Raw genomic sequence first — 27,658 nt, forward strand, 5'->3', positions numbered from 1 at the left:
GTTTCTATGAAACTGACCGAGGAAATTATAAAAATGGGGCACACGGATGGTGGCTCTAAAGCTTTTAGACATTGTGTTGGAAGCATTGATGGAAAAGGGGGAACAGGAGGCTCATTAAAAGTGGGCACAAATGACTATTATGGTTATTGCCACATGCAAGACCCCAGGGATTGGATATGGTATTTGAAGAGGTCCGATGGCCTCACATGCAGTCAAAATTAATGACTGGGTGACCTTCCTCTACCATACGCTTCACCAGACTCAGGCACTCATACCACATATACATCACCTGCCTTCCAACCATCTCCACCTATAAGGACTTATAATCCACACCTTCCCCTTACCCCAAACCATTCTTAAATATCTGCAGTTATATTTATTGTATAATAGCTAACATACTCTAACAGCCCTCCACTCCACCAGCATACAGCAACATACAGCTGACAAATGTGCACTGACTAGATGGTTTTTTGGAGTTTCAAGTGTCTTTGAGGCACCCGAGAGCCAAACTTTATCCTTCAACATTTAATCTGTACCCAAAGCTTTTCTTCTGATTCCAAGCTCATCAGTTCACACAACCATGAATTAAATTGAATCCCATCAAACAAACTTATGTTTATGATGCAATTTGAAGCGTACACCTTAAATTATTTGCAGGACCTGAAAACTTAATTAAAAGTGAATACTTTTACAGAGAATAAAATGAACTTGAACTACCGGCTGTGCCATGAAACTGTTTGCTAAGACTGTTTCCCTTGTGTCTTCAATTTGTGTTTTGTAACAGCAGAACTAAGCAGTGGGCACCTCGGTGAAGGGGTGGATCTTTTGGATTGGTGATCTAAGAACAGATTTCAACGTGTTACTGGTAAAGTACATTCCAGCGATAATGCTGAAAGAATAAATTCATGTGCAAAATTGGAAGAGAGTAAAAGCAGTGCAAAAAGAGACATGCTCAGCGGTTTATAAATTAAATCAGGCATACGTTTAATTTAAAACATAGGGGAGAAACTTCTTAGTATTATATTTTATACTTCTTCAAAACTGCTGACATAGACAACATTGGTTACTTTATATTACCTCGCCATTTTTTACACTATTTAGTTTTTTTAAATGTGCAGTTCTCCAATAAAGAGTTGTCATTCTCCACTTCTCTGGGTTATCAAATATTGTGAGATGATTTGAATCTACTGTGTATCTACTGTAGGGGACACAGTTTAAGGATAGAGGGGAAATCCTTTAGGACCGAGATGAGAAAAACATTTTTCACACAAAGAGTGGTGAATCTCTGGAATTCCCTGCCACAGAAGGTAGTTGAGGCCAGTTCATTGGCTATATTTAAGAGGGAGTTAGATGTGGCCCTTGTGGCTAAAGGTATCAGGGGGTATGGAGAGAAGGCAGGTATGGGATACTGAGTTGGATGATCAGCCATGATCATATTGAATGGCGGTGCAGGCTCGAAGGGCCGAATGGCCTACTCCTGCACCTATGTTCTATGTTTCTATCTCTCCCTCACTAGAGCAGCTTGATTTCCAGCCTGGGGATTCATCGCTATGAAGACCAGCACGGCCCTTTATGGTTCAGTGTTTTTACATAACTTCTAACTGGCAGCATGGAGTATGAAATAACATATGCCTGATTTTGGTTTAGTCCTCAAAGAAATTAAAACAGCTCAGACAGCTAGGTTTCCATGGAAAGAAGATATTGAAAGCCAAGGAAGAGAGAACAGGAAATGGATGTTGGGAGGACCTGCAGATGCTGGTTTACACCGAAGATAGACACAAAATGCTGGAATAACACAGCGGGACAGACAGCATCTCGGGATAGAAGGAACGGGTGACGTTTCAGGTCGAGATTCATCTTTAGACTGAAGATGGGTCTCGACCTGAAACGTCGCCCATTCCTTCTCTCCAGAGATGCTGCCTGTCCTGCTGAGTTACTCCAACATCTTGTTCAGAATGGGTGCTGAGGCTGCATTATACACTATACATGTGCCTACTTAAAGATTAAGCAACAAGTTTAATTCATGCAGCCCACAATTTTACACAAGTGCTGTTTGCAGCCATTACTACCTGTATTATCTAGCATGCCACAGCATGGAGCATGATATTGAGAATAAGCACCCTGCGCCACTTAGATGTAACATAGGGCAACACAAAATGATGGGGGAGTCCTTTCGTGAATAAACCATTGAGTAAATGTTGAAAAAAGGCTGACATATCTAGAAGGTGCAAATAACCATAATAATTTCCAAAAACTGATAGTGTATTCACGATTGTGTATTATTGAAGTATGACATTTCTGCAGAAGATACAGTTGCAACAGTTAAGTTGCACAATTGCTTTAGATGAAGCCAGCATGAGCCGTACACTTTTATTTACAGCATATTCAGTTATGGGCAGAAAGTGCGAGCTGGAACATGATAACGAGATAAAATCTACCCGAGGCTGGGAAGTATGAAAGGCAGCATTAAGGTGGGGGGGGGGGAGGGGTTGAACAATCAATAATTTACAGGCCTGGGAGCCATAGAGCGTCATGTGAAGCCAGCTCACAGGGTAGCGGGGAAGTGGGAGGGGGGGTCGATACTATGTGAGCCTCGTCCGCTATAACTCAAATCCATTGTATAGACGTCCATTATTGCGATGGTGTACTGTATACTCATTACCGCAATCATCTTGTTCAAGAAGGAACTGCAGATGCTGGAACTGCAGACTGCCATCATCTTGCTACTCATGTTTTGAATGGTCAATGGCCACATGGGCACAAACCCTTTTGCATGGTCAGTATCTCACTTGGTTCCTGGTATTTTTCCGTCTGTGTGGAACCCAGGAACTGAGTGGTCATTTCATCACCATATTTACAATCACTGGATCAACTAGGACTTCTGAACTTTTGAACTGTGATGTAAAAGTGATCAAGGGATAGTAGGTATATGAATGGAAGTAGGAAATTATAAAAATATGTAATTATAAAATTATTAGATGCGTGGACAGTCAGAACCCTTTTCCCAAGGTGTGGGAATGTCCAACACTAGAGAGCATAGCTGTAAAGCAAGAGGGGGAACGTTTAATGGAGATGTGCCTGGAACGCATTGCGGAAATAGATAGGATAGTGGTGTTTAAGAGGCTTTTACACAGGCACATGGAAGTGCAAGAAATAGAAGGATATGGATCATGTACAACAGGCAGATAAGATTAGTTTAACTTGGCATCATTTATGGTGCAAATATTGTAGTCCGAATGGACCGTTCCTGTACTGTACTGTTTTATGTTCTAGGATGAAAGTCAATGACACAATGGCTTTGAAATCTGCCTGTTCCTGCAGGGACATGATGATCAGTTTCAGTGCAGCATGCTGATCAATGGCTTGTGCGCTATTCATTTAAAAATCCCATAGCTCCTTAACTCCAAATTTGGAGCCAATATCACTTCTTCTAGTCCCATAGGGTTTTAATTTTCCAGCTAGTTCACTGTGTGGTGATTTCTCTGAAGCAATGCCAGTTTCACCACAGTGTAACATGGGGAAAACTGGCAGCACTAATCAACTTTGCATTTGAGGTTCTTCATCTGATTTTCACACAAAGCATTAAGTTGAACTGCAATGTTGTGTTCAGGGTATATAGAGCATACAGCAGTATCGAGAGCATAATGCCATCTGGAGTGTAAAATTCATATTTGGATAAAGATATGTTGTTCGATATTGAGTAGGAAGGAACTGCAGATGCTGGTTTGCACACACGATAGACACAAAATGCTGGAGTAACTCAGTGGGACAAGCAGCATCTTTGGAGAGAAGATATTGGTGATGTTTCGGGTCCAGACCCTCTTCAAACTAAGGCAAGGGAGAGGGAGTAATAGAGATATGGAAGGGTAAGGTGTGAAAACGACAGATAAAAACAGATGCTGATGAAGGAAATATAGAATGGTTCATTGTTAGCTGAGAGGAAGGTGACAACAAGGCACCCAATCAGTAAAATTAATCAGTCGGAGAACTAGGGTGGGGGAGGGGCAGGAAGAGAGGGGAGCAAGGGTTACGAAGTTAGAGAAATCAATATTCATACCGCTGGGTTGTCAGCTGGTTTCTTTCCACAATTAGGTCATCTAAAAAACGTGTAACATTTACTGATGTCTAGTTGGAAGGAATCCCAGTTATTTTACACCGCGGAAGAATCACTCTGCAACCAAAAGTCTGAACACGCACTTTGGAGAAAATAAATGGACGTGTATCGATCCGGCAGTCTGAAGATTACAGACTCATATAATTAGTAACTCATGCTTTATAACCACAATTGCTGCATTTTATGACATTCTTTTTACTGATCTCCTCAAGAAGGGCCTTATCCAGAATTGTGTTTAACTCAATGCCCTTGCAATAGAATTTTACTTGTCTTTCTCACCCGAGATGGAGGGACTGTCATACGCTGAGAGAATGGAGCAGCTGGGCTTGTACACTCTGGAGTTTAGAAGGATGAGAGGGCATCTCATTGAGAATCTAAGTATTTCTATGAAGCTTGTGGGATTTGCTGTATCATTCGCTGAATTAGTTAATATTTTTAATTATCAGTGTGAGTAATAATATGAATGCTGGAAAATGGAATGTTTCTCAGTTTGGGCTACAGTCAGTCATCATTAAACTCTCAAGTCCGCCAAATGAGTAGCTGTCCCTGTTGTCTCTACTCTGCCCAGATGTGATACTGCAAACTCAGGAGAGCTTCTTTCACTTCATTAATATATTTATCTTCACCAGTCATCAGTGGCCTCTCTCCTTCAAACAGCACTAGCGATATTTTTTATACTGTGGCCAGCGTAGTGTCTATTTGGAAGTAGATGGTGCTTTATCCGAACACATTTCATAGAAGTGGTAGCAGTCATATCTCCGTTAATTAAAGTTGGATTTGAATCTTTTCAAACCTATACATATTTGATTTGCTTTAAAACACATCATTTGATGTTCTTTCTGTGGAGAAATGGTAGAAATCTCTATTTTTGTTCCATCGCCAACATTTATTTTTTATTTTATTTTTTTTAAGTTTATTTGCATGCCGCATGAGGCAATAGACTTTCCCCATGTTTCTTTCGTAATTTTTATCATTAGTTCTCGTTCCCAATCTTCTCTAAGTGCCTCTGTCGATGGTAGGTCTATATTTAAAATACTGTTATATAAATATGATATTAATTTCTGTGAGTCACCTTAATATTCATTGCTTCTTCCAGTGGGTCTAAAGTTATAGTTTGATGTCTTTGTATATATGTCTTCATGCAATCACAGATCTGAAGATATTTAAAATATTGGTTATCTTTCAACTTAAATTTTAATTGTAATTGTTGGAATGATAACAGATTTCCCATTTCATACATATCAGCAATAATTTTAATTCCCATTCGTCGTATGTTTTATCGATAAGAGATGGTTTAAATGAAGGATTATTCACTATTGGCGTTAACACTAATAGGTTTCTTAATTTTAAAGTTAATTTTATTTGTTTCCAAATCTTATTATATTATGGATAATTGGATTATTCTTATATATTGTATTGTTCAGTTTTATCGGGGAGAAGAGGATCGCTCCTATATCACACGGAGAACAATCCTCTTTCTCCATTCTTATCCATTCTGTCTGTTGGGAAGAGCTGTCCAACCAATAAATTATATTCTTAATATGCACTGCCCAATAATAATACAAAAAGTTCGGAAGTGAAAGTTCCTCTTTGGGTTTACACAGATGTTTTCTTTGAATTCTATGTGATCTATAGTCCCAAATAAAGTTGGTAATATTAGAATCTAGTTTTTTGAAAAAAAATGTTGATATATATAACGGTATAGATTGAAATAGGTATAATATTTGTGGTTAAAAAAAAATCATTTTTTAGCATTTATTCTGCCTATTAATGACAACGGGAGCGTTTTCCAGAATTTAACCAACACGTTCAATTCATTTAATAACGGCATAAAATTAGCGTTAAATAATGATTTATATTTTCTAGTAATTGAATATTATTATTGTTCCAAGGCCAACATGATAGTGTCCTTTTGAGCTAGCAAAATTCCCCATCTAATAATGCACAGGTCACAAAAATGCTTGCATTTATACAGTGTGTTAGCACCTTGTCAAAACAGTTCCTAAACTTATTTTTTGGAGTATGGCTTGTTATTAAGTAGATGAGCATGGCAACAGTATCTCCACAAATTGCACTGAGATTAGCATGCAAATATGTAAAACATTTTGGCTGGGAACATTGGCACATTCTGTAATGGCAATAATTTATTTTTTATTTATTGATTAATTGAAATGGAATGGGAATACAGCATTCTATGTTGCAAGCATGTACTAAATGGGGCAAAAGTTAATTTCAAATACGTTGTCCTCTTGCAACAGCTTGTTTTACTTCGATAATCCTAAACCCGGATGCTTACAAAAATACTATTGATTAGAATGGACACAAAAGGTGTAACCTAGGACCTTCATTTTTTATTGATAGTTAAACAAGAAACATGGAAGTGTGTGAATAAGTTGGTCAGCATTGCGATATCATTTTTAGATTCATATAAAGGCATACAACAGAGAAACAGACCATTCAGCCCACTTCATTCATGCTGTCCAAGGTTGCCCTTTCTGAGCTAGTCTCATTTTGGCCGTTATCTCTCTATCATATCCATGTACCTGTCCAAGTATTTTTAAAACGCTGTTATGGCAGCTGCCTCATACTCGTTTTATGGGACGAGCTGCCAGAGGAGGTAGTTGAGGAAGGTACAATAACGCACCTTTTGAGTCCATTTCTGTCGGAAAAGAAATAATGACGTTGTCACATGCCACCAACAGCAACAGGGGAATGATTCTCATGTTAGAATGAATTAAGCCCAAAAGTTTATGGTCCAATTTCCCAAGGGTAATGCCTCATTGGGAACAGAACCCAAGTGCTTCAAAAACTGCATACCATGATTTTACTTGCAATTTATGCACGTTGGATAAGTGGGCCCAACATCTCGAGACATATTTTGCAAGTTAAGGTTATTAACCAGAGGATCATAGAAACATAGAAACATAGAAAATAGGTGCAGGAGGAGGCCATTCGGCCCTTCAAGCCAGCACCGCCATTCATTGTGATCATGGCTGATCGTCCCCTATCAATAACCTGTGCCTGCCTTCTTCCCATATCCCTTGACTCCACTAGCCCCTAGAGCTCCATCTAACTCTCTCTTAAATCCATCCAGTGACTTGGCCTCCACTGCCCTCTGTGGCAGGGAATTCCATAAATTCACAACTCTCTGGGTGAAAAAGTTTTTTCGCACCTCAGTCTTAAATGACCTCCCCTTTATTCTAAGACTGTGGCCCCTGGTTCTGGACTCGCCCAACATTGGGAACATTGTGATCATCATTACCCTCACCATTTTACTTTACGGAGATTGATTTTAGAGCACAAATTAAGATGTCATCTCTTCACATCCCACTTGCAGCTAATCAGATTGAAGCATCTTGATCTTCTGATTCATGTCCAAGATTTTTTTTTATATGAAGCAGCCGCCTGCCGCTGCTAAGGCCTGTTGTTGGCCGATCACTTGTGACCAGTACATAGATATTCCTCAAACATAAATCTCCTATTACAGACATTGTCTGGGAGTTAACGCAAAAAGTCTGTACATGTCCACAAAATATGCAACGCTTGAATTCAAGACGATTCCTGGAGAAACAAAAGTGATGGCAGTGCATTTTGATATTACATTGTAGTAATAGTTATGACAGATACATGGATAGGAAAACTTGAGACCGATAGGGGTCAAACACAGGCAAATGGGACAAGCACATCAATCAAGTCTAGTATTTAGTGGCAGATCTGCCCGTCACTTCCTCAGTTCCCATTAAGCTCTTACCTTACTTTGGGAAGCTCACTGGTCACAGAAATCTGTTAATATGACAATAGACAATAGGTGCAGGAGTAGGCCATTTGGCCCTTTGAGCCAGCACCGCCATTCAATGTGATCATGGCTGATCATCCCCAATCAGTACCCCATTCCTGTCTTCTCCCCATATTAAGACTGCTATCTTAAGAGCCCTATCTAGCTCTCTCTTGAAAGTATCCAGAGAACCGGCCTCCACCGCCCTCTGAGGTAGAGAATTCCACAGACCCACCACTCTCTGTGAGAAAAAGTGTTTCCTCGTCTCCATTTTAAATGGCTTACTCCTTATTCTTAAGCTGTGGCCCCTCGTTCTGGACTCCCCAACATCGGGAACATGTTTCCTGCCTCTAGCGTGTCCAAGCCCTTAACAATCCTATATGTTTCAATCTTATATGCTTTTAATGATGGTCAGAAGAAGGGTCTCGACCAAAAACGTCACCCATTCCTTCCATCCAGAGGTGCTGCCTGTCCCGCTGAGTTACTCCAGCATTTTGCGCCTATCTTTGCTGTTAATGATTGATTGATTGATTGATTGACGCAGCATGAAATCAAGCCCTTTGGCCCGCTACTGAGTCCATGTTGACCATCGATTACCCGTTCACACTAGTTCTATGTTTAGCACCCTCCCGAAGCACTAGGAGTAATTTACAGCAACCGACTAACCTTCAAACCCACATGACTTTAGCGTACGGGAGGAATGCGGAGCACACAGAGGAAACCCACGCGTTCACAGGGAGAATGTGCAAACTCCACAACAGCTCTACTTGCTGAGCCACTGTGATGTCCACTGCGGGACACTAAGGAGTTACTCTTGCTTTATAACCACAATTGCTGCATTTTATGAGTTTGATTTTTTACTGAAGGGCCTTATCAAGCAAATTCTTAAACTCATATCTTTGCAATAGAATTTTAGGTATTTTTACTGCAAAGGCAAATTTTACTGCCTTTGTGACCGCAGGGCGGAGGTCGACAATGCAAGTCCATACCTCCCTGAAAGTAACAGCACACGTGGATATGGTGGCAAAGAAGATATATGGCTTGCTTGCCTTCAGTGATCGAAACGGGGTTTTTAGAGTTGTGCATGCGCAGTGAGGTAGGATTAATAAAGAGATCTTGTGGTTAAAGATCCCAAAAGTGTTTGTGTTCATAATATGATAGCATCCAGATGCAAATAGAGGGTGAACACCACAGGACTAAAACCTTGAGTTTGAATAAGTATAATTATAATGGCATGAAGGTGTCAAAGGCACACTAAGCTGAGAGACAGATCAACAAATGCTCAGTGCCTCAATAGATGAATGTTCAACAATAGATGGATATTCAAACAGTTGGTCCATAATGTTCAGTGGGAACATCCCAAATAGAAAGCGGGATTCCATAAAAGAGTTTGTGGTTAATAAAGGAAGTCAAGAATATTATTAAATTGGAAGAAGGGAAAACCAGGCGACAAGAGATGGTGGTAGGCTAGAGGCTCGATCAGAAGAAGATTAAAAAAAGCTCACAACAGGAGATACAATTGGTTTGGAGAGAAAACCTGTGCGCAATATCAAAACAAAAACAAGTTTCAATGGATATATAAATAGGAAATATGTGGTTATGGTTAGTGTGGGATCTTAAGAGGACGAGGCTGGTGAATTAACAACAGGAAACAAAGACATGGCAACCTTGCTAAATCAATCATTTTGCATCAGTTATTACTATGGTGGACTGTGCGAATATCCTTAAAGGGCCTTTCCCACTTATGTGACCTTGGCTCGCAAATTATGCGACCTCGTGGTCGCTTGAGGCGTACGGGCACCATATGGCCGCGCGGGGCTGGTCCCACTTAGAAGCGCGGAGGGGTATGGAGTTGTGCGGGGCTGGTCCCGACATCGCGCGGGGCTCTGAAATTCCTGCAGTGACCGAAATCTTCGCGCGCCAAAGGCCTGTCGGCCGGCGTGCGCATTACAGTTGTACGCAGCATCTTGACGGCGTATGCAGCGTCTTGACGGCGTACGCAGCATCTTGACGGCGTACGCAGCATCTTGACGGCGTACGCAGCATCTTGACGGCGTACGCCTAGCGCGTGGCGTTACGTGATGACATCACCGCCCGGCCTGGCATTGCGTGATGACGTCACCACCCGACGCCGTGCGACGCCCAAATTCAGTTGGCCCGCCTCCTGCCCAGCCGATTTGTAAGCATGAGGGCTGCTGCTAACAGAAGTCTCTGTTGCTGTTGCATGATGATCATGGAATAACAGCCAGCAACCCCCCTTTTTATGCGTAAATGACGTCACGCACAAACTTAGCGTGAACATCGCGCGACCTCCGCTTCCGGTTGGTCGCGCCAAACGCACGCAATCGCATGTAAGTGGGACAGGCCCTTGAATTCTAAATAACAAAGAGGAGATTGTAAATATACCAATAACACGGGATAACGTATTAGAGAAACTGATGGGAATACAGGTTAAAAAAATGGTCATAATCCAATGGTCTACTCCCAAGATAGACTGAAAAAAGGTCTCGATCTGAAACGTCACCCATTCCTTCTCTCCAGAGATGCTGCCGGTCCCGCTGAGTTACTACAGCATTTTGTGTCTATCTTTGGTTTAAATCGCCATCTGCACTTCCTTCCTAGACATTTGGTCTCCACCCAAGGGTTTGTGAAAGGATGTGGCTGCAGAGTTAGTGGACCTTTGTTTGATTTTTCTTTTAAACTTTCTAAATTCTGAGATGGTGCCAGAAAATTGTGAACCAGCCAATGTGACTGCCTTGTTCAAAAGGGAGAAAGATAGAGGGGGAGAACCACAGGCCAATTAGTTGAACATCTATTGTTGGCAAGATGCCTACATCAATAATCAAAGAGGGAAATAATTAATTAAGTAGGGAAGATGTAAATAATCAAACCTAATCAACAGTTTTATGGAAGTTTAAAAAGCGATAATGTGACAGGGAGGTAGACAAAAGTGCTGGAGAAACTCAGCGGGTGCAGCAGCATCTACGGAGCGAAGGAAATAGGCAATGTTTCGGGCCGAAACCCTTCTTCAGAATGTGACAGGGAGAATTGGTAAGAGGAAAACCTGAGCTGTAGTGTGTTTAGATCTCAAAAGATATTAGATAAGGTATCACAAAAGTGTCTGATGCATAACGTAGAACAAAGCGTAAGGTATTGGACGAAATGTGCTCGCATGGTTTGAAAACTAGCTATCACATAGAAGATATGTGAGGAAATATAGAACACAAAGAGGATATATTGATGGATTTAAAACATATTAATGTGATAAATCACCAGGGCCTGACTAAGTCTATCCTCAGACCTTGTGGGATGCTGGGAACATAATTGTCCCACAAAAGCTGGACATCGTGATGCAGCTGTACAAATTATTGATGACACCACACTTGGAGTACGGTGCGCAATTCAGGTCATGTAGCCAATGAATCTTAGAGTCATACAAAACAAGCCCTTCGGCCTAATCTGTCCATGCTGACCATGATGCACCATCTAAGCTGGTTCCATTTACCCACCTTTGGCCAATATCCCCTCTTCACCTTACACAGTGAAGGATGTTGGAAAGGGTGCAGAAAAGATTCACCAGGATGTTAACTGGGCTTGCTGGCATGAGTGAGAGAAAGTGGTTGGTGTGGCTGTGACCTGTTTCTCTGGAGTGTGGGAGGTTGAGGGGTGACTATTTGCTAAATGGGGAGAGAATTCGGAAATCGGAGGTGCAAAAGGACTTGGGGGTGCTGGTGCAGGATTCCTAAACAGTTAATTTGCAAGTTGAATCGGTAGTAAGGAGGGCAAATGCAATACTAGCATTTATCTTGAGAGAACTAGAATACAAAAGCTGGGATGTAATGCTGAGGCTCTATTAGGCGCTGGTTAGACCGCATTTGGAGTATTGTGAGCAATTCTAGGCCCAATATCTGAGGAAGGATGTGCTGGCACTAGAGAGGGTCCAGAGGAGGTTTACGAGAATGATCCCAGGAATGAGTGGGTTAACATATGGTGAGCGTTTGACAGCACTGGGCTTCTACTTGATGGAGTTTAGAAGGATTAGGGCGGGGACCTCATTGAAATTTACCGAATAGTGAAAGGTCTGGATAGAGTGGATATGGAGAGGATGTTTTCACTAGTGGGAGAGTCTAGGACCAAATGTCATTACCTCATAATTAAAATACCTTCCTTTAGAAAGATGAGGAGGAATTTCCTTAGGTAAAAGGAGATGAATCTGTGGAATTCATTGCCACAGAAGACTGTGGAGGCCGTCAATGGATATTTTTAAGGCAGAGATAGATAGATTCTTGATTAGTACGGGTGTCAGGGGTTATGCGGAGAAGGCAGGAGATGGGGTTGAGAGGGAAAGATAGATCATCCATGATTGAATGGCGGAGTAGACTAGATGGGCCGAATGGCCTAATTCTGCTCCTAGAACTTATGACCATGATCCTTTTGAGGTGTAGAATATCATGAAGGGCTTATATAATGCGTATGCTTGCCGTTTCTTGTATGGCAGAGGACTTTAAAACTACGGGGCATAGCTTAAGATGTGAGAAAAGAGATTTAAGAGGGAGATCAGGGGTCAACTTTTTCATTCAAATGGCATTCTATATCTGGAATGAACTGCCAAGGGAATCTATAGAAGCAGATATGAATATGATTTTTAAAAGTCATTTGGAGAGATATGTAAATAGCTGGGATTTAGACCAATATGGGTCAAATGCAGGCAAATGGGATTATCCCAATATGCCAACTTGGTCGGCATGGTCAAGGTGGGCCAAAAGGCCTGTTTCTGTACTGTACAGCTTTATGACCCTATTCTAGTGCACAAATCACAAAAAGTTGATTCAGTATAGTCCAGTAGTTAAGAAAATACATGGCATTTTAATCTTTATTATAAAGTGATATTAATTTAAGAATAGTATGCTTTGTTACAGTACGAAGTATCAGAAATGCCACATACAGAAATTCTGTACACAGTTTTGGTCACCTTTTCTATAAAAATATATAGAGGCATGGCAGGTAATCAAAATGAGATTCACCAGACTAATTCCTGAGGTGAGAGAGCGGTCTTAAAAAGAGTGACTAGACAGTTTGGGTTCATATTCCTTGAGTTTAAAAGAATGAGAGGTGATTTTATTCAAACAATTAAGATTCCAAGGGGGCTTGACTCGGTAGGTGTTGAGATTTTGCCAATAGTGGGAGAGTAAGAACAAGGGGACATAGCCACAAAATAAGGAGAGCATCGTGTAAAACTGAGAAAACAAAAGCCAGATCATTAGACATATTTAAAGTAGAGATCGATATTTGGATTAAGGGTGTTGGGGAAACTGGCACAGAAGAAGAATATCAGCTGCTTGAATCAGCCATGATCACAGTGAATGGCAGGGCAGGCTTGAGTGGTCCTATGTCCTACTCCTGCTCTTTTTTTCTTGTGTTCCTGTGGGAGATGAGATTATTCCAACAAATAGGTTAAAATTGAGGTGTCACTTGGTAATTGGCCGCTGTGATTAAAATTAAATCTTTCTCTCTCTCTGATCCACAATGTTGAACTATTTCTCTCATTTAATGATCATGGTCCTTAAAAAATAGGGATTAACCATGTGCTGTACTAATGTGCGGTACCACCACTGATGCGTGAAGGTTAAGCAGTCCCTATTGAGAATAAACTCCCTTTAAATGACGTGGAGATATTTTTTGCCTAATATTCTGGATGATGAACAAGCAGATGGTCCTATGGGCCGTTTGTTGATGTGAATGAGTTGCCTCGCAACCAGACCAGTTTTGATCAAATAGCAAATGAATGGGTCTGTGTTGTGGATGAAGCATGTGTGCTTACAGTATTAAAGTGATGAATTTAATTAAATAAATACAGCTTTCTCCCACGGAGGCTGAACGATGGGAAAAAAACGAAATCGCTTTATGGCACTTGCTCGCTCCTGTGTCTTTGAGAAGTATTTGTACCATGGTTTTTGAACTTCTGCATCCAAGTCTACCATAGTCAATTTCAAAAAGAGAGCAACATATATAATACGGCCTTTGTAACTTCAATTGTGAATAGGGAACATTTCATTCTTATCTACTGTACAATCCAATTTACTAACCAAATATTTTGCATCCCTTTATCATAATTGCATGATACAGGTGATATCTTGAAATACACCAACAATGTTTCCCATTGATATTGACGAACACTTCCACCATATTTGCCGAGGCGATTTTGTTTTAGATTTTATTGTGAGTATGGATGGCCAACTCTTTTGGTTGGAGGGTTAGATGTTTAATATTAAACAGTCAAGAGCAAGAATCAAAAAACTGGTGCACCTTCTCATTCCAATTGCTCATTTGAAATTCAGCTGAATGAATTCAAAACAAGCAGTTTAAGTCCTTGTACAAACAAGGGGCTAAATGCTAGCACAATCCCTGGGCTGCTTGCTAATGAATAACATGCTTGGGAAAGCTTTCAGCATTCCTTTTTTGGTAGCCTTCTTAGACAGCTGAATTTAAAACAAGGGAAAATGTTTTGCTTCCACGAAAACCATTTAACTAAAATATTATGGAAAAGAATGATGCTGGTTTACATTCAATTGTGCATAAATATAAAGATATGGTCAAAAGATTTGACACAAAAAAAATTGAAAGCATTGGTTGTCAAACCTGGCAGAAACAGAGTAAAATGTAAAGATTTGGTCTGTTCTGTCTTGTATGCATAACACAATTACTAACCTTGACTATGTTAACCAAGTACTACGTACCCCCATTCCACAGCTAAAGTTTGTACAGTTCAAATAATTATTTTGCTCACAAAACTGTTAAATAGTAATAATGTGTGATTATTATATTAACAATTCAATGGCTCCAATTGCACAGATTATGTTGCATTTCACTATCAACAGTCCAGTTGGAAACTAAGCTTCACATATCTTTAAATGTTGTTGATTGGACCAAGTGATGGAAATATGTTACTGAATCTTCATTCAGCAGCCAGCGAACATTTGGTTTGTTTTAGGGTCCAAAGAGCCGGGTAACTAAATAATGTAAAGAAAACCCACGTTAGTTAAATTCCAGGCAGTGTCTGGAATTTGTCAAAGGACGTCCATTTTAAATGCTGTTGGAAACACCTCTGCATAACTAGGTTTTCCTGCATGTTATGTATCAGACATACAGGGGTCCCGAAAATGAAATGGTGGACTTGGTAATCTGCATGTTAATATTCTCTCTTGAATTTATCATTGAATTAAACAACATTGGACAATGATAGTAAGCAATACAATATCTAAGCACTCATCTATAAGGTTGTCAAAGACCAGATGTCTAATTTTGCCAGGCGTTTTTCTATATCGCATAATGCTGGTCATATTTTGTCAGAAGCTTAATATTAGTTCTGATTTGGTTTATGGATTCATTTGAATTCGCGGGGGAAGACTGCTTAGAAACTCATCCGCACTTGGCAGTGCTAATCAACAGCATGTGGCTTCTCCCTCTGAAATTCAGTCCCATTGAATTCACTGGAACAAAATTTCAGAGCGGAGTAAAATGCACTGCTGCTACTAGCAAGACAGATGAGGCATGAATATTTAGCTCATGAGCAGGGTCATAATATAAGATCCTATCCAAAAGACAATGCTTCTTTCCATTGGCGACACAATGGACTGTAAGCCTACATTATATAAACAGATCTCAGCGGTGGGGTTGAACTCACAAACCTCTGAGTCAGAGAATTGATCGCAGCTACTGTGCCAAGACCGAAAACTTCACGAGAATAATGAAAACACTCTGTTAACGTGCTCCAGTTAGTCATATCAATAGAATAACTCTGAATTCTTGAACCAGTCTGCCTCTCTGCTTCGGCAGCTGCTTTGTTGCAAAAGCTTGTCAACCCAATAAATCTTTTCCCTGCATTTACCAGTACGCTGGATAATTAGCACAGATAATCAAATGCATAGTTATGGCACACGGGTTGAAAATCATCCTAGCAAAGGCAGCAAATCAAACCTTTGTATGTCAGTCAGTTCCACTTTGAACAGTAGATAAAAGAATGATAATGGTAACACTTTGCAATTATTAATTGTTTAAAGTTTAAAGCTGCTCTTTAGAGAGAAGTTGGTGATCTGATAACATTCAATGATTGAAATCACTGACAATCAAGGTGAAGGAAAAATATTCCCCTATTTAATATGATCTTCAGTCATCATATTTTGTACTAAACTTGACCATACATGAAGTGGAAAACAGAATTGATTTAATTCAGATATGTTGGTTCAGTCATACACATTAAAATAAAATATGGGACTTGTTTTCCAACTAGACTGTTGTATGATAAATACACCATAGAGGAACAAATGACCAGTCATTTAATTGTTAATATTAGATTTTACATTCAGTAACAGCTGTGCATTGTCAACAAATGTCTTAAAGGACATCTAGATTCCTGTTTGTTGCATGGCGGAAATATAAATAGAATTTGTGCTTATTCAGAAAATAAAATATTGCACAAACATTGTATGAAATTGCCGTTTGTTCTATGTGATAGTGTTTCCATGTGATAGCTGATTTTAATTTTCTACATTAAATGTGCATGGTGTCACAGCGCCATTTAGCAGTCTTTCTGCCCAACATTCATGTCAACCGAGATGCCCCTTGTAAGACCGTCCCATTTGCCTGTGTTTGGACCTAAACTCTCTAAACCTCTCCTATTCAAGTACCTGTCCAAATGTATTTTAAATGTTATTATTCTACCTGCCTCAATTACTTCGTCTGGTAACTCATTCCATGTAACCATGTGTGAAAAAATTGACCCTCAGGTTCCTATCAGCGGGGAGAAGAAAGGAAAAAGGAAGAGGAGGAGCCCGAGGGCTGAGGGAGAGCTGAGAAGGGGAGGAGACAGCAAGGGCTATCGGAAATTGGAGAATTCAATGTTTATGGCCGCTAGGGTGCAGACTGCACAAGCGGAATATGAGGTGCTGCTCCTCCAATTTCCGGTGGTGCTCACTCTGGCCATGGAGGAGACCCAGGACAGAGAGGTCGGATTGGGAATGGGAGGGGGAGTTGAAGTGCTGAGCCACCGGGAGGTCAGGTCGGTTAATGCGGACCGAACGGAGGTGTTCGACGAAACAAAACGAAACCTGCACCTCCTATCTTTCCCCTCTCAATTTAAAGCTATTACCTTAGTTCTCGATTCTTCTATTCTGGGGAAAAAGGCACTGTGCATTCACCCTAACTATTCCCCTCATGATTTAATACACATCTCTAAGATCAATCCTCAATGCCCTGCACTCCAGGGAATAAAGTCCCAGTCTAGTCCTAGTAAGGGTAGCTAATATAATGCACTGCTGAGTATTTCAAGGAGTCTTGGGACACCAACCAACCTCACCCCTTAACTTACAAGAATACTTCAAAAATATTGTAGTGTTTCTTTTCAGAGGTCTCCCTGCCCTCCACAGATCAGAGAGGGATGAGCTGCAGTCTAAAGAAATATTAACTTTGCTTGTGTGGCATATTCTATCCGTTGGTACCACCATTCAATTAGCATTTTTAATGTCTATGTCAGAATTGCAAGCAGTTGCCAGATAATGCATGCAAACTGGGCAACTGGATGTAGCTACTGGTTAGAGGACTGTGGAAGATAGTCTATTTCTGTTGGAAAGATGAAGAATAAGCATACTTTGAAGAGTGGGGTGGATAAGATAGAGGCCATATAAGATAGAACCATCTGGCTGGATGATATTTTGGGGTCCAGTAAAAGTCTCGGTGAAGCCAATTACTACCAATTTCTTATTTGTCCATACTGGGAATATGCGTAAAGTTCGTGCTGATTTTTTGTGGGAAATGGAAATATCTTTTGGTAAGATATCCAGTCATTTACCCAGTCTCTGGAAGATGGGGTTCCAAGTAACTTATCCTGATGGGAGGGTGAGATTCCCAGTAACCTACAGAATGCTCCAGTGGATTCGTTTCTGGAGGATAAGGGCCTCACTAGTCTCCAGATGCGGGTCCCACTCAGTCTCCAGACAGTCATATCCCCATGGCTACAGAAGGTGAGATTCACAGTGGAGGGAGAGCGACCTGTCATTTTGGCACACCTCCTTGATGCAGGGAAATTAACAGGTTTAACACCTCAGCACGGGTCTGCCTGGTATGGCTCCACACCAAAGAATGTTTGTAGTTGAGGCTGTTGCTATGACAATTAACCAGTGCAGTCAGGCGTTCTGTGCCCTGCACAACTTTGAAGCGCAAAAGGACAATAGACAATAGGTGCAGGAGTAGGCCATTCAGCCCTTCGAGCCAGCACCGCCATTCAATGTGATCATGGCTGATCATCCCCAATCCGTACCCCGTTGCTGCCTTCTCCACATATCCCCTGACTCTGCTATTTTTAAGAGCCCTATCTAGCCCTTTGAGGCAGAGAATTCCTATCTAGCTCTCTCTCTTGAAAGCATCCAGAGAACCTGCCTCCACCACCCTCTGAGGCAGAGAATTCCACACTCACCAGTCTCTATGAGAAAAACTACCTACGACTACCCATAACTACATGGCGACCCCACTACAACTGCACCTACGGCTACAGGATTATCGATTATCCCCATGGCGACCAATTTTTGGTTGCAGAAAATGTTTCAACATGTTGAAAAATTTTAGGCGACCATACTGAGGCCATGACTAGTTCCCAGAATGCGGGAACTCCTCACGACCATGAAGGAGACTCACCAGCGAACATGTGGCGACCATGAGGCGAGCGCGTAGTCTCCTGCACTCGCCTAAAAAGTCGCCTAAGTTGGACAGGCCCTTTAGAAAAATACATGAATTAACTAAAAATAAATGGCTGTTACAAATATGAGGATTAAATGGGCAAATCTCTTCGAAAATCTGAAATGCAAGATGCAATTGTATAATTTATTCAGGACACAAACAATAAAATGTGTGAGGTAGGGAAAAAGTTATTTCAATTATACAATTTCAGTCCTTTCTGTAACTTTCAAGGAAATAGTTTACTCCTAGGTGCCTTAAAAGTGGTCAATTTATTTTCATGCTGATATTGCAACAACATGGCTACTAAAGAAACACATTGTGTACCTTAAAAAAAAGCTGGAGAAACTCAGCGGGTGCAGCAGCATCTACGGAGCGAAGATAGATCTTCGCTCCATAGATGCTGCTGCACCCGCTGAGTTTCTCCAGCTTTTTTGTGTACCTTCGATTTTCCAGCATCTGCAATTCCTTCTTAAACACATTGTGTACCTTCATGGAATACCAATGGAGGAACATCATTTCAAAAACAGTTAAGTTGGAAGTGATGAAAGTACTATTTTCATGTCAGTGTTTAAAACTGACAGAAGCATTAGGACATGCACATCTCTCTGGGCACATGCTCCAATATCAGCAGGAACATCTGAACAACATTTACATTATTCTAAACTGCATTTTGTACAGGTAACTGTTACCCTAAAATCTAACACAGTAGACACAACAACCAAAATAGATAAAATGATACATAAAATCAGGAAGCACATGACATGATCTTCTGCAGCTTCTTTAATACATGCAACTTCCAAAACTATCTAAACAATATTTAGACTGAAAATAACCATCATCCTAGCACTCTGGCTTCTGTTCAATCTTTTGTCAAAAGAGCATATGCTTGAGGTTTCTTACCACTTCACAATGTTAATGCACAATCCCTTCAGACTGCCTCAAAGACAGATTGCATTTGCAAGCACCGTTTATTCTCCCTGAAGCATCTGCATGTTATTTCAGCTAAAACAACTGTCTAAATAGCATGTGACAAAATGAAATTATTCTTATGCGGGGTAAGAAGGCATTGACAATTGTGGAGTTTAAATGCAGACAGCAACTCCCGAAATAGTGCAGGGAATCTGTAATGCAGCCACAATTCAAAGGGCGAGGTGAATCATATGCACTTTTATAGGAGATGGAAACATTCAAAGAAGATCTGGATGCGATTTGAAGTGATGCTTATGGTTCATGTGCTTCTAGGCCAATGTGATGGGCTGACTGTTCAAGGTGGCAAGCTATAACTGAATAGCAGATGCTTGATTTTGCTTGAGAAAAGTGGTCCAGCTTTTACACAGACATTCTGGCGGGATCTGTGTGTAACAACCATCAGTTGCCTGTAAATTCAAGATTCCTGCACACACATGTGCACATTTGGAAGTCCCAAGCTTCAAGATAACTCTTCATATGAAAGTTTGTGACTGTGCTCTGTCATTGAATGTCTCATGGAGTCTATGTAACTGCAAAAGTTTGGTAATTCAAGAATTAGAGTCATAGGGGCATACAGCATGGAAACAGGCCCTTTGGTGGTATAGAAGGTGGTGACGAAGGTTGTCTAAGATTGCAATGCAATCATGATCGACTATGCCAATGGACCAAGGAATGGCAGATCAAATTTAATTTAGGTAAATACAAGGTGTTGCATGTTGGTAAGACAAACCAGGGCAGGGCTTACACATGAAACGGTGGAACTCTGGAAACCCTAAATAGCCAGTCTTTTCCCCAGCTAAATCTGGAGGGCACGGGTTTAAGGTGAGAAGGGAATTTTTTTGAGAAGGAAAGTGATGTGTCAAAGCATTCAGCAGAAAAGATCAGCTCCAATCATCACTTCTTTCATTTTTTAAATTCTTATTTCATCCCATCTAACCTCTTATGATTGAACTTTGCATTTCTCCAAGTTGTCGACCAGTTTCCTGCATCCAACTATAGTTCTGCACCAAACAATGTGTGGGAAGGAACTGCAGATGCTGGTTTACACCCAAGATAGACACAACATGCTGGAGTAACAGTGGGACAGGCAGCATCTTTGGATAGAAGTAATAGGTGACGTTTGGGGTCAAAGTCTGTACCGTTGAGTTACTCCAGCATTTTGTGTCTATCTGCAACAATCAACTTGGATTACACTCAAGTAGTGCTACTGAGAAAAAACATATCAAGTGAACAGCTGGATAGTCTCCACATCTACCCATCCCCTCTCATAATTCCACTCCACCATCTTTACGAATCTCTCTGCCCAAGTGAAAAAGCTCTGCTATTTGTCACGATTACATGTTCTCCCTATTTTTGAACAGCCACATTCTCCAACAGCGAGACGAGTGGTGCTTGTACTTGCTTTCTGGATTGCAGTTGTGAGATTAAATGTTGGCAGCTGCATGATCTTGCAGTGAATCAATAGAATAGGTTTGCTGAAGCTCATTTTGCAAGGCAGGATATGGGCTGCGAGTTACTTTAACGCCATTAGAAAACAAAAAAAATGATTTTCTAGGTTTCTATAAATTTCCACCAAATGACAATGCAATTCAATGCTGCAAGCAGATTCAGCTAAATAAAAGGCTGTAATTGAGAATTGTAATTAGAAGTGGGCACAATAGAAGATACATATTTGATTAAAGCTTTGCTTACAGCAAGCAAGAAGGCCATTACCAGGCAGTGGCTTAATGAAAAAAGTCCAAAACAGGAACAGTGGTTAGAAATTGTGCGAGACATCCTTAATATGGAGAATATGACATATTCCTTGAGAGTCAAGGAGAATTCATTTGAGAAGATCTGGGATAAATTGACTGTTTATTTGAGCCATGACACCAATTAGATAAATGCCGAGCTAGATATGGAAAGATTGTGTTATATAGAACTAGATGGTATGTTTGTATGAATATTGAATTATCTCCAGATAACTAATCAATGTAATGTTTTTTTCTTTATTAGTTTGGTACATCCACTCATCATTTAAAACTGTACCATTTGATTACCAACACTTATGCCTCTCCCACCTTTATCAACAACTTTCATACTTTTGAACATCTCTATCAACTCTTCTCTCAACTGTCTGCTTGAGGGGGAACAACTCTATAACCAAAGTCACTCATCTCTTGTACGATTCTAGCACATTTCTTCTGCACTTTGATGTATTCCCTACAGCATGGTACCCAGAAATGCACAAAATACTTCAGCTACAATCCACTATGTTATATAAAGTTTTGGCAGAACTTCCTTGTTTTTGTACTTTATTTCTCTGCTAACAAACTCAAGGATCTCATCTTTTTTTTTAACTTGTTGGCAGAATTTTTCCTTTTGTGATGTTGATTTGTTAACATTGGTCCCGCCTGGGGAAGATATACCGTGTGGTTAAACATCATGGATGGAAAAAGAGAGAGACAATCGAATAAATGTTGCCGATTAAATACAGGAAACAAGAGGCACACAAAGGTATTGTGGTTACAGGCTTGAGAAAGATGTTTCAAATGCATTCCAGGATGTACCTGGAATAAATTAGATAAGATTTGTTTCTGAAAATAACATTGTAGGCCACAAAATTTAAAACATAAATATAGCATAGTTGGAAAAGCTCGGATAATTTTCAATAATGATCCCAAAGCTGAACATCACTGAGGTTTTCTTCAGTTGTCATCTGGCTCTGTTAAAGTGCAATTAATTTTGATGCTTGCATTGAGTAGTCAATATTTTCATTGTTGTTATATTATAACTCCCAACTTAATTAAAGGTAAAACAGTATGAGCTATCTTCTTTGTTTGTCCTGTAATTCCTAGCATGTCTGGTGTAACATCAAAATATTAAAACTGGCAGTTGCAGATAAATCATCCCAGGTGGGAGCGAACCATTGAAGAAAAGTAAAATTACGTGCTTTGTGTTTTCATCTGCACAGGACTATTACCAGACAACAGGTCATTTAGCTTGTTCAGCTCCAGTGCACACTTACATGTTCCATCTTGTGGTGATCAAATTCAGTGTGTTGAGTGCGTTGGAATATAACAGTGGCAGATATATAAATGTAGTCACGCATCCATTCATTTTATTGAGCAGTCCAAGATTGCTTGACACCAAAACACTGATTTATACCAATCAGTTTAGTTTCCCATTGTTCCTAACCCAGAGAGGGTTCTCTGTAGTATCAGGGAATCCTACCCAGCAGCAGGCAAAATTGTAACAATGTCATATGTCCATTTCTTCAAATGAGCAGTCAGAACATTGTAATTCCCCATTTGATAGCGGCAGGCAAGACTTCACACTGCAGCAGTAACATGTAGAGTTAAGGGCCTGTCCCACTTACGTGTCTTTGGCACACTAATTACGCGACCTCATGGTCGCGTTGAGACGCGATGGCCCCGCGAAGGTCGCGCGTGATTTCATGCGTACGCACAGCCGTCTGGAGCGCGTGACGTCATTTAAAGATAGACACAAAGCTGGAGTAACTCAGCGGGACCGGCAGCATCTCCGGAGAGAAGCAATGGGTGACGTTTCGTGTCGAGACTCTTCTTCAGTCTGAAGAGAAGGGTCTCGACCCGAAACTTCACCCATTCCTTCTTGCCAGAGATGCTGCCGGTCCCGCTGAGTTACTCCAGCATTTTGTGTCTATCTTCAATTTTCATGGCCCCGCTCTGGGAGTAAAAGTGGGGGCGGATCCGGACCGCAATGGCCGTGAGCCCCAGGTCGTTTGCCTGCTTCTGCTGCTGTTGGAGGTGGGATGTTGCGTCAGGCCAGGGTCTTGGGCCTGTCCCACTTTGGCCGTCAGTTCCGCGACAGGCCATTGGCGGGCGAAGATTTAGTTCTCTACAAAAATTTCGGAGCCCCGCACGATGTCGTGCACAACTACATACCCCTCCGCGCTTCTCAGTGGGACCGGCCCCGCGCGGCCATACGATGCCCGTGCGCCTCAATGCAACGACGAGGTTGCGTAATTTGCGTGCCAAGGACACGTAAGTGGGACAGGCCCTTTACTCCCAATATGTTAATGGGAGTTACATTGCCAGCTGTCAGAAGAAACCCTAATGAAGTAAATAAGGCAAAATATAGTTCTCTGTGAATCGCTTAATTGTTGTGCCACAATATAACAATCTCACCGTCGTTTCACTGAAATGATTGTTAAATTACTTGGATTTGACATATTAATTGAATGTATTTAACTTTGGTTACTTTTAGCATAAAAAAGTTTTGAAGGAAGATAATTTTGAAGTTCTCACTAAGTATAGGATACATTTCACATCCGTCTACTTTCTGTCAGAAGTTTTGCCAGAAAGTCAGGCAGTCAGTCATTGGAGAATCAAGGACAGGAATCAGGTATATCTGATTCACGCTTCTCCCGACACTTCCAGAGTTACTAAAACTTGACTTACTAACTTCTGTACCTCATTCTGCAACTTACAGCCTTGTCAGTTTTAGGAATTTACCTTCAGTTTTCATATATTCAAACTAATTTTACATTCATGAAGCAGAGCTTGAAATGCAGATCTGTCTGGTTCATTTACCTGCATCTGTAGCAATGACAGTCAGTACAAACTCTGCTGTTGTTTCTCGATCGAGGCTCACGACTAGGCTCAACTGCCCGCTGGATGTTAGAGTAAACGCGCCTACGTCATTTCCATCAACGATTGTATAAGTCAACTGACCGTTCAGGCCTTGGTCATCATCGCGAGCTACGACCTACAGAATAAGTCCACAGGAGATAAAAGGTTCAGGAAATAATATCACGATAAAACCAACGGTGAATTTGCACATAAGGCACTTTTCTGAAGAACATTTAAAAAAATGATATTGTCAGAGGCCACAGAAAAGATGCAAATAAATGTAGCAACAATATTTCCAGGACCAAGAGAGGTAGATGTGAACATTAAGCGTATTCTTATTTTATTTTAAGAAAATAAGGTATCATCAACCATTCTTATCTACAACACTGAGAATACTTTGTGCAGAATTTGGTAAGTAAAAAACATACAATGGAAGTAATTTTGACTTTGGATGAAAACTGGATAAAAATTGGCCTCATTACACTGACACTATTATGCACTCTGGCAAGATGTACTTATGTACTTATGCTCTGTACTTATCTACAACTTAACTTTCCAAGAATATAAATCTTATTATTATATTCGTTCAAAAATAATTACCATCAAAACTAACAACAGTAGCCTCCACTTAAATTATGGATGCCAACTTGATCCTATAAAATTGGGAACTATTGGGAAGTCAAAGTTTTGCTAATTATTTAACCAAGGTTTGCTAAATATTTGACCTAGATTTGCTTTATTTTTGGTCATACATACAGTATGGATCTGAGAAAAATGGAATGTAATCCTGAAGTGTCTTTGAGTTAAGGGCCTGTCCCACGAGCATGCGACTACATGCGGCAAGCGTGACCTAACGTGGTCGCTTGAGCCGTACGGCCTCGCGGGGCCAGTCCCACTTCGATCGGCGGAGCCGTATGGAGTTGTGCGGAGCTGGTCCCGACATCGCGCGGGGCTCCGAAAAACTGACCGGGTTCAAAAATTCCGTGCGGCAAAGGCCTGCCGGCCCGCAGCCGCCTCGACGCCGTACGCCCGTCGGACTTTGCTCGAACTTCACGTCACTCACTCGACCTCCGTGCATACGGCGTCGAGGCGGCTGCGGGCTTTAGGTCACGCTTGCCGCATGGAGTCGCATGCTCGTGGGACAGTTCCCAAGGTGGCGGCGGCGCGGGCACATCGCGACGCCCCGTGTCTCCCAAGAATGGGAAAAATAGCGACAATTCCCCCACCTGTTTCAAGGCTGCTCACGCGGAGCAGTCTTGTATCCATTTCGTACAGCCGACAGGAACTTCTGGACTTCGGTTCCTGCAGCTGCAACAACTTTCTGGGCGATCTCCGTCTCGCTCCTGAGCTCGTCAGAGCAACGGAGCACCAGAGCAGCGGGGCTGTAGAAAGCCAGCGGAGCCCCGGGGCTGGAGACCGCGGGGCTGGAGAACGCCAGCAGGGCCGCGGGGCTGGAGACCGCGGGGCTGGAAACCGCGGGGGTTGGAGAACGCCAGCTGAGCCGCGGGGCTGGAGAAAGCCACCGGAGCAGCGGAGGCGCGGAGCAACGGAGCGGCAGAACACCAGCGCGCACCAAGCCAGCTCGGCCGACCGGAAGCACCAACAGACGGCGACGCGTACGAAAGCACCGCCGGGGACACAGAGGTGGGTTAAAGGCCAGGTTAGAGCTAGCCCCACACAGGCCAGGTTAGAGCTAGCCCCACACAGGCTAGCGATTCCTAGCCTTTTCCTCGCTAACGTGCGCTCACTGGCAAATAAAATGGACGAACTCCGGCTAAGGATCACCTCCCACAACTGGATCAAAGACTGCAACATCCTGATCTTCACGGAAACTTGGCTCAACATCAACGTTCCTGATAGCGCCATCCAGCTATCGGGGCATCATTTACTCCAAGCGGACAGGACAACAGACTGTAAGACCAGAGGTGGGGGTCTGTGCATTGATGTAAATAAAGCATGGTGCACGGACTCCACCATCATCGAGAGTCACTGCTCAGCTAACCTTGAGTTCCTCTTGGTTAAATACAGACTGTTCTATCTGCCCAGAGAGTTCACCTCCACTGTTGTGACTGCAGCCTATATCCCTCCTGATGCTAATGCCAAGCTTGCAATGAAAGAGCTGCATACTGCCATTAGCAATCAACAGACGCACAACCCCGAGGCAGCCTTCATTGTTGCGGGTGACTTCAATCACTCCAACCTGAAGACTGTACTCCCCAAATTCCACCAACATGTCTCCTTCCCCACTAGAGTAGACAAGACACTGGACAAAGTCTACACCAACATGGCTGAAGCTTACAAAGCCATCCCCCTCCCCCACCTTGGTCTGTCTGATCACCTCTCATTGTTCCTGCTCCCAACATACTCCCCACTCATCAGACGGGTTAAACCCACGGTGAGGACAGTTAAAGTCTGGTCAGAGGAAGCGGACTTCACACTTCAGCAGTGTTTTGGAAACACTGACTGGAAGGCGTTTGCAGCCCAGGCCACCCTTGACTCCCACACGGACATTGATTCCTACACATCCTCTGTTCTGGACTTTATAAACTCCACCATCAATAGTGTCACCTCCCTCAAACAGGTGACCATATTCCTGAATCAGAAGCCATGGATGAACAGCGAGATCAGGCTACTGCTGAAAGCACGGGACACCGCTTTCAGGTCAGGCGATGCTCTAGCCTACAGTTCATCCAGGGCTAACCTGAAGAGGGGCATCAAGAAGGCCAAGCACTGCCATAAGCTCAGGATTGAGGAGCACTTCAACTACAACTCCGACCCCCGACGCATGTGGCAAGGCATCCAGGCCATCACGGACTATAGACCCACCAACACCACCCCCACATCCAGCGACGCCTCCTTCCTTGAGGAGCTTAACCAATTCCATGGCCGCTTCGACAGGGACAATCTAGAGACAGCCATCAAGGCTGTGCTACCTGCCGATCACCAACCCCTCACACTCACCCCCATCGACGTGTACGTGGCACTGAGTAGGACTAATGCACGTAAGGCTGCTGGCCCTGACGGCATCCCTGGGCGCGTCCTCAGGGCCTGTGCTGCGCAGCTGACAGACGTCTGGACTGACATCTTCAACCTGTCACTTGCCCAAGCAGTTGTTCCCACGTGCCTTAAAACCACCTCCATCGTGCCAGTGCCAAAACACTCCACTGCGGCAAGCCTCAACGACTTCCGCCCAGTTGCACCTACTCCCATCATCACCAAGTGCTTCGAGAGGCTGGTCCTGGCACACCTCAAAGGCTGCCTACCCCCCACACTGGATCCCTATCAGTTTGCCTACCGCAAGAATAGGAGTACGAAGGATGCCATCTCAACGGCACTTCACTCCGCCCTCTCCCACCTCGACAACAAAGACACTTACGTAAGAATGCTGTTCATCGATTACAGCTCAGCATTCAACACCATTATACCCTCTAAACTGATCACCAAACTCGGTAACCTGGGCATCGACCCCTCCCTCTG

General features: G+C 42.2%; 1 protein-coding gene across 1 annotated transcript in view; it reads right to left on the minus strand.

Annotated features, from left to right (window-relative positions):
- fat4 (FAT atypical cadherin 4) overlaps positions 1-27,658 on the minus strand; it is a 368,131-nt gene that overhangs the window by 125,044 nt on the left and 215,429 nt on the right. The window contains 1 exon segment of the mRNA XM_033015309.1: positions 24,143-24,317. Coding sequence (XP_032871200.1) covers positions 24,143-24,317 — 175 coding nt within the window.

Source organism: Amblyraja radiata, chromosome 1 (genome assembly GCF_010909765.2).
Source record: "Amblyraja radiata isolate CabotCenter1 chromosome 1, sAmbRad1.1.pri, whole genome shotgun sequence".
Taxonomy (NCBI): Eukaryota; Metazoa; Chordata; class Chondrichthyes; order Rajiformes; family Rajidae; genus Amblyraja; species Amblyraja radiata.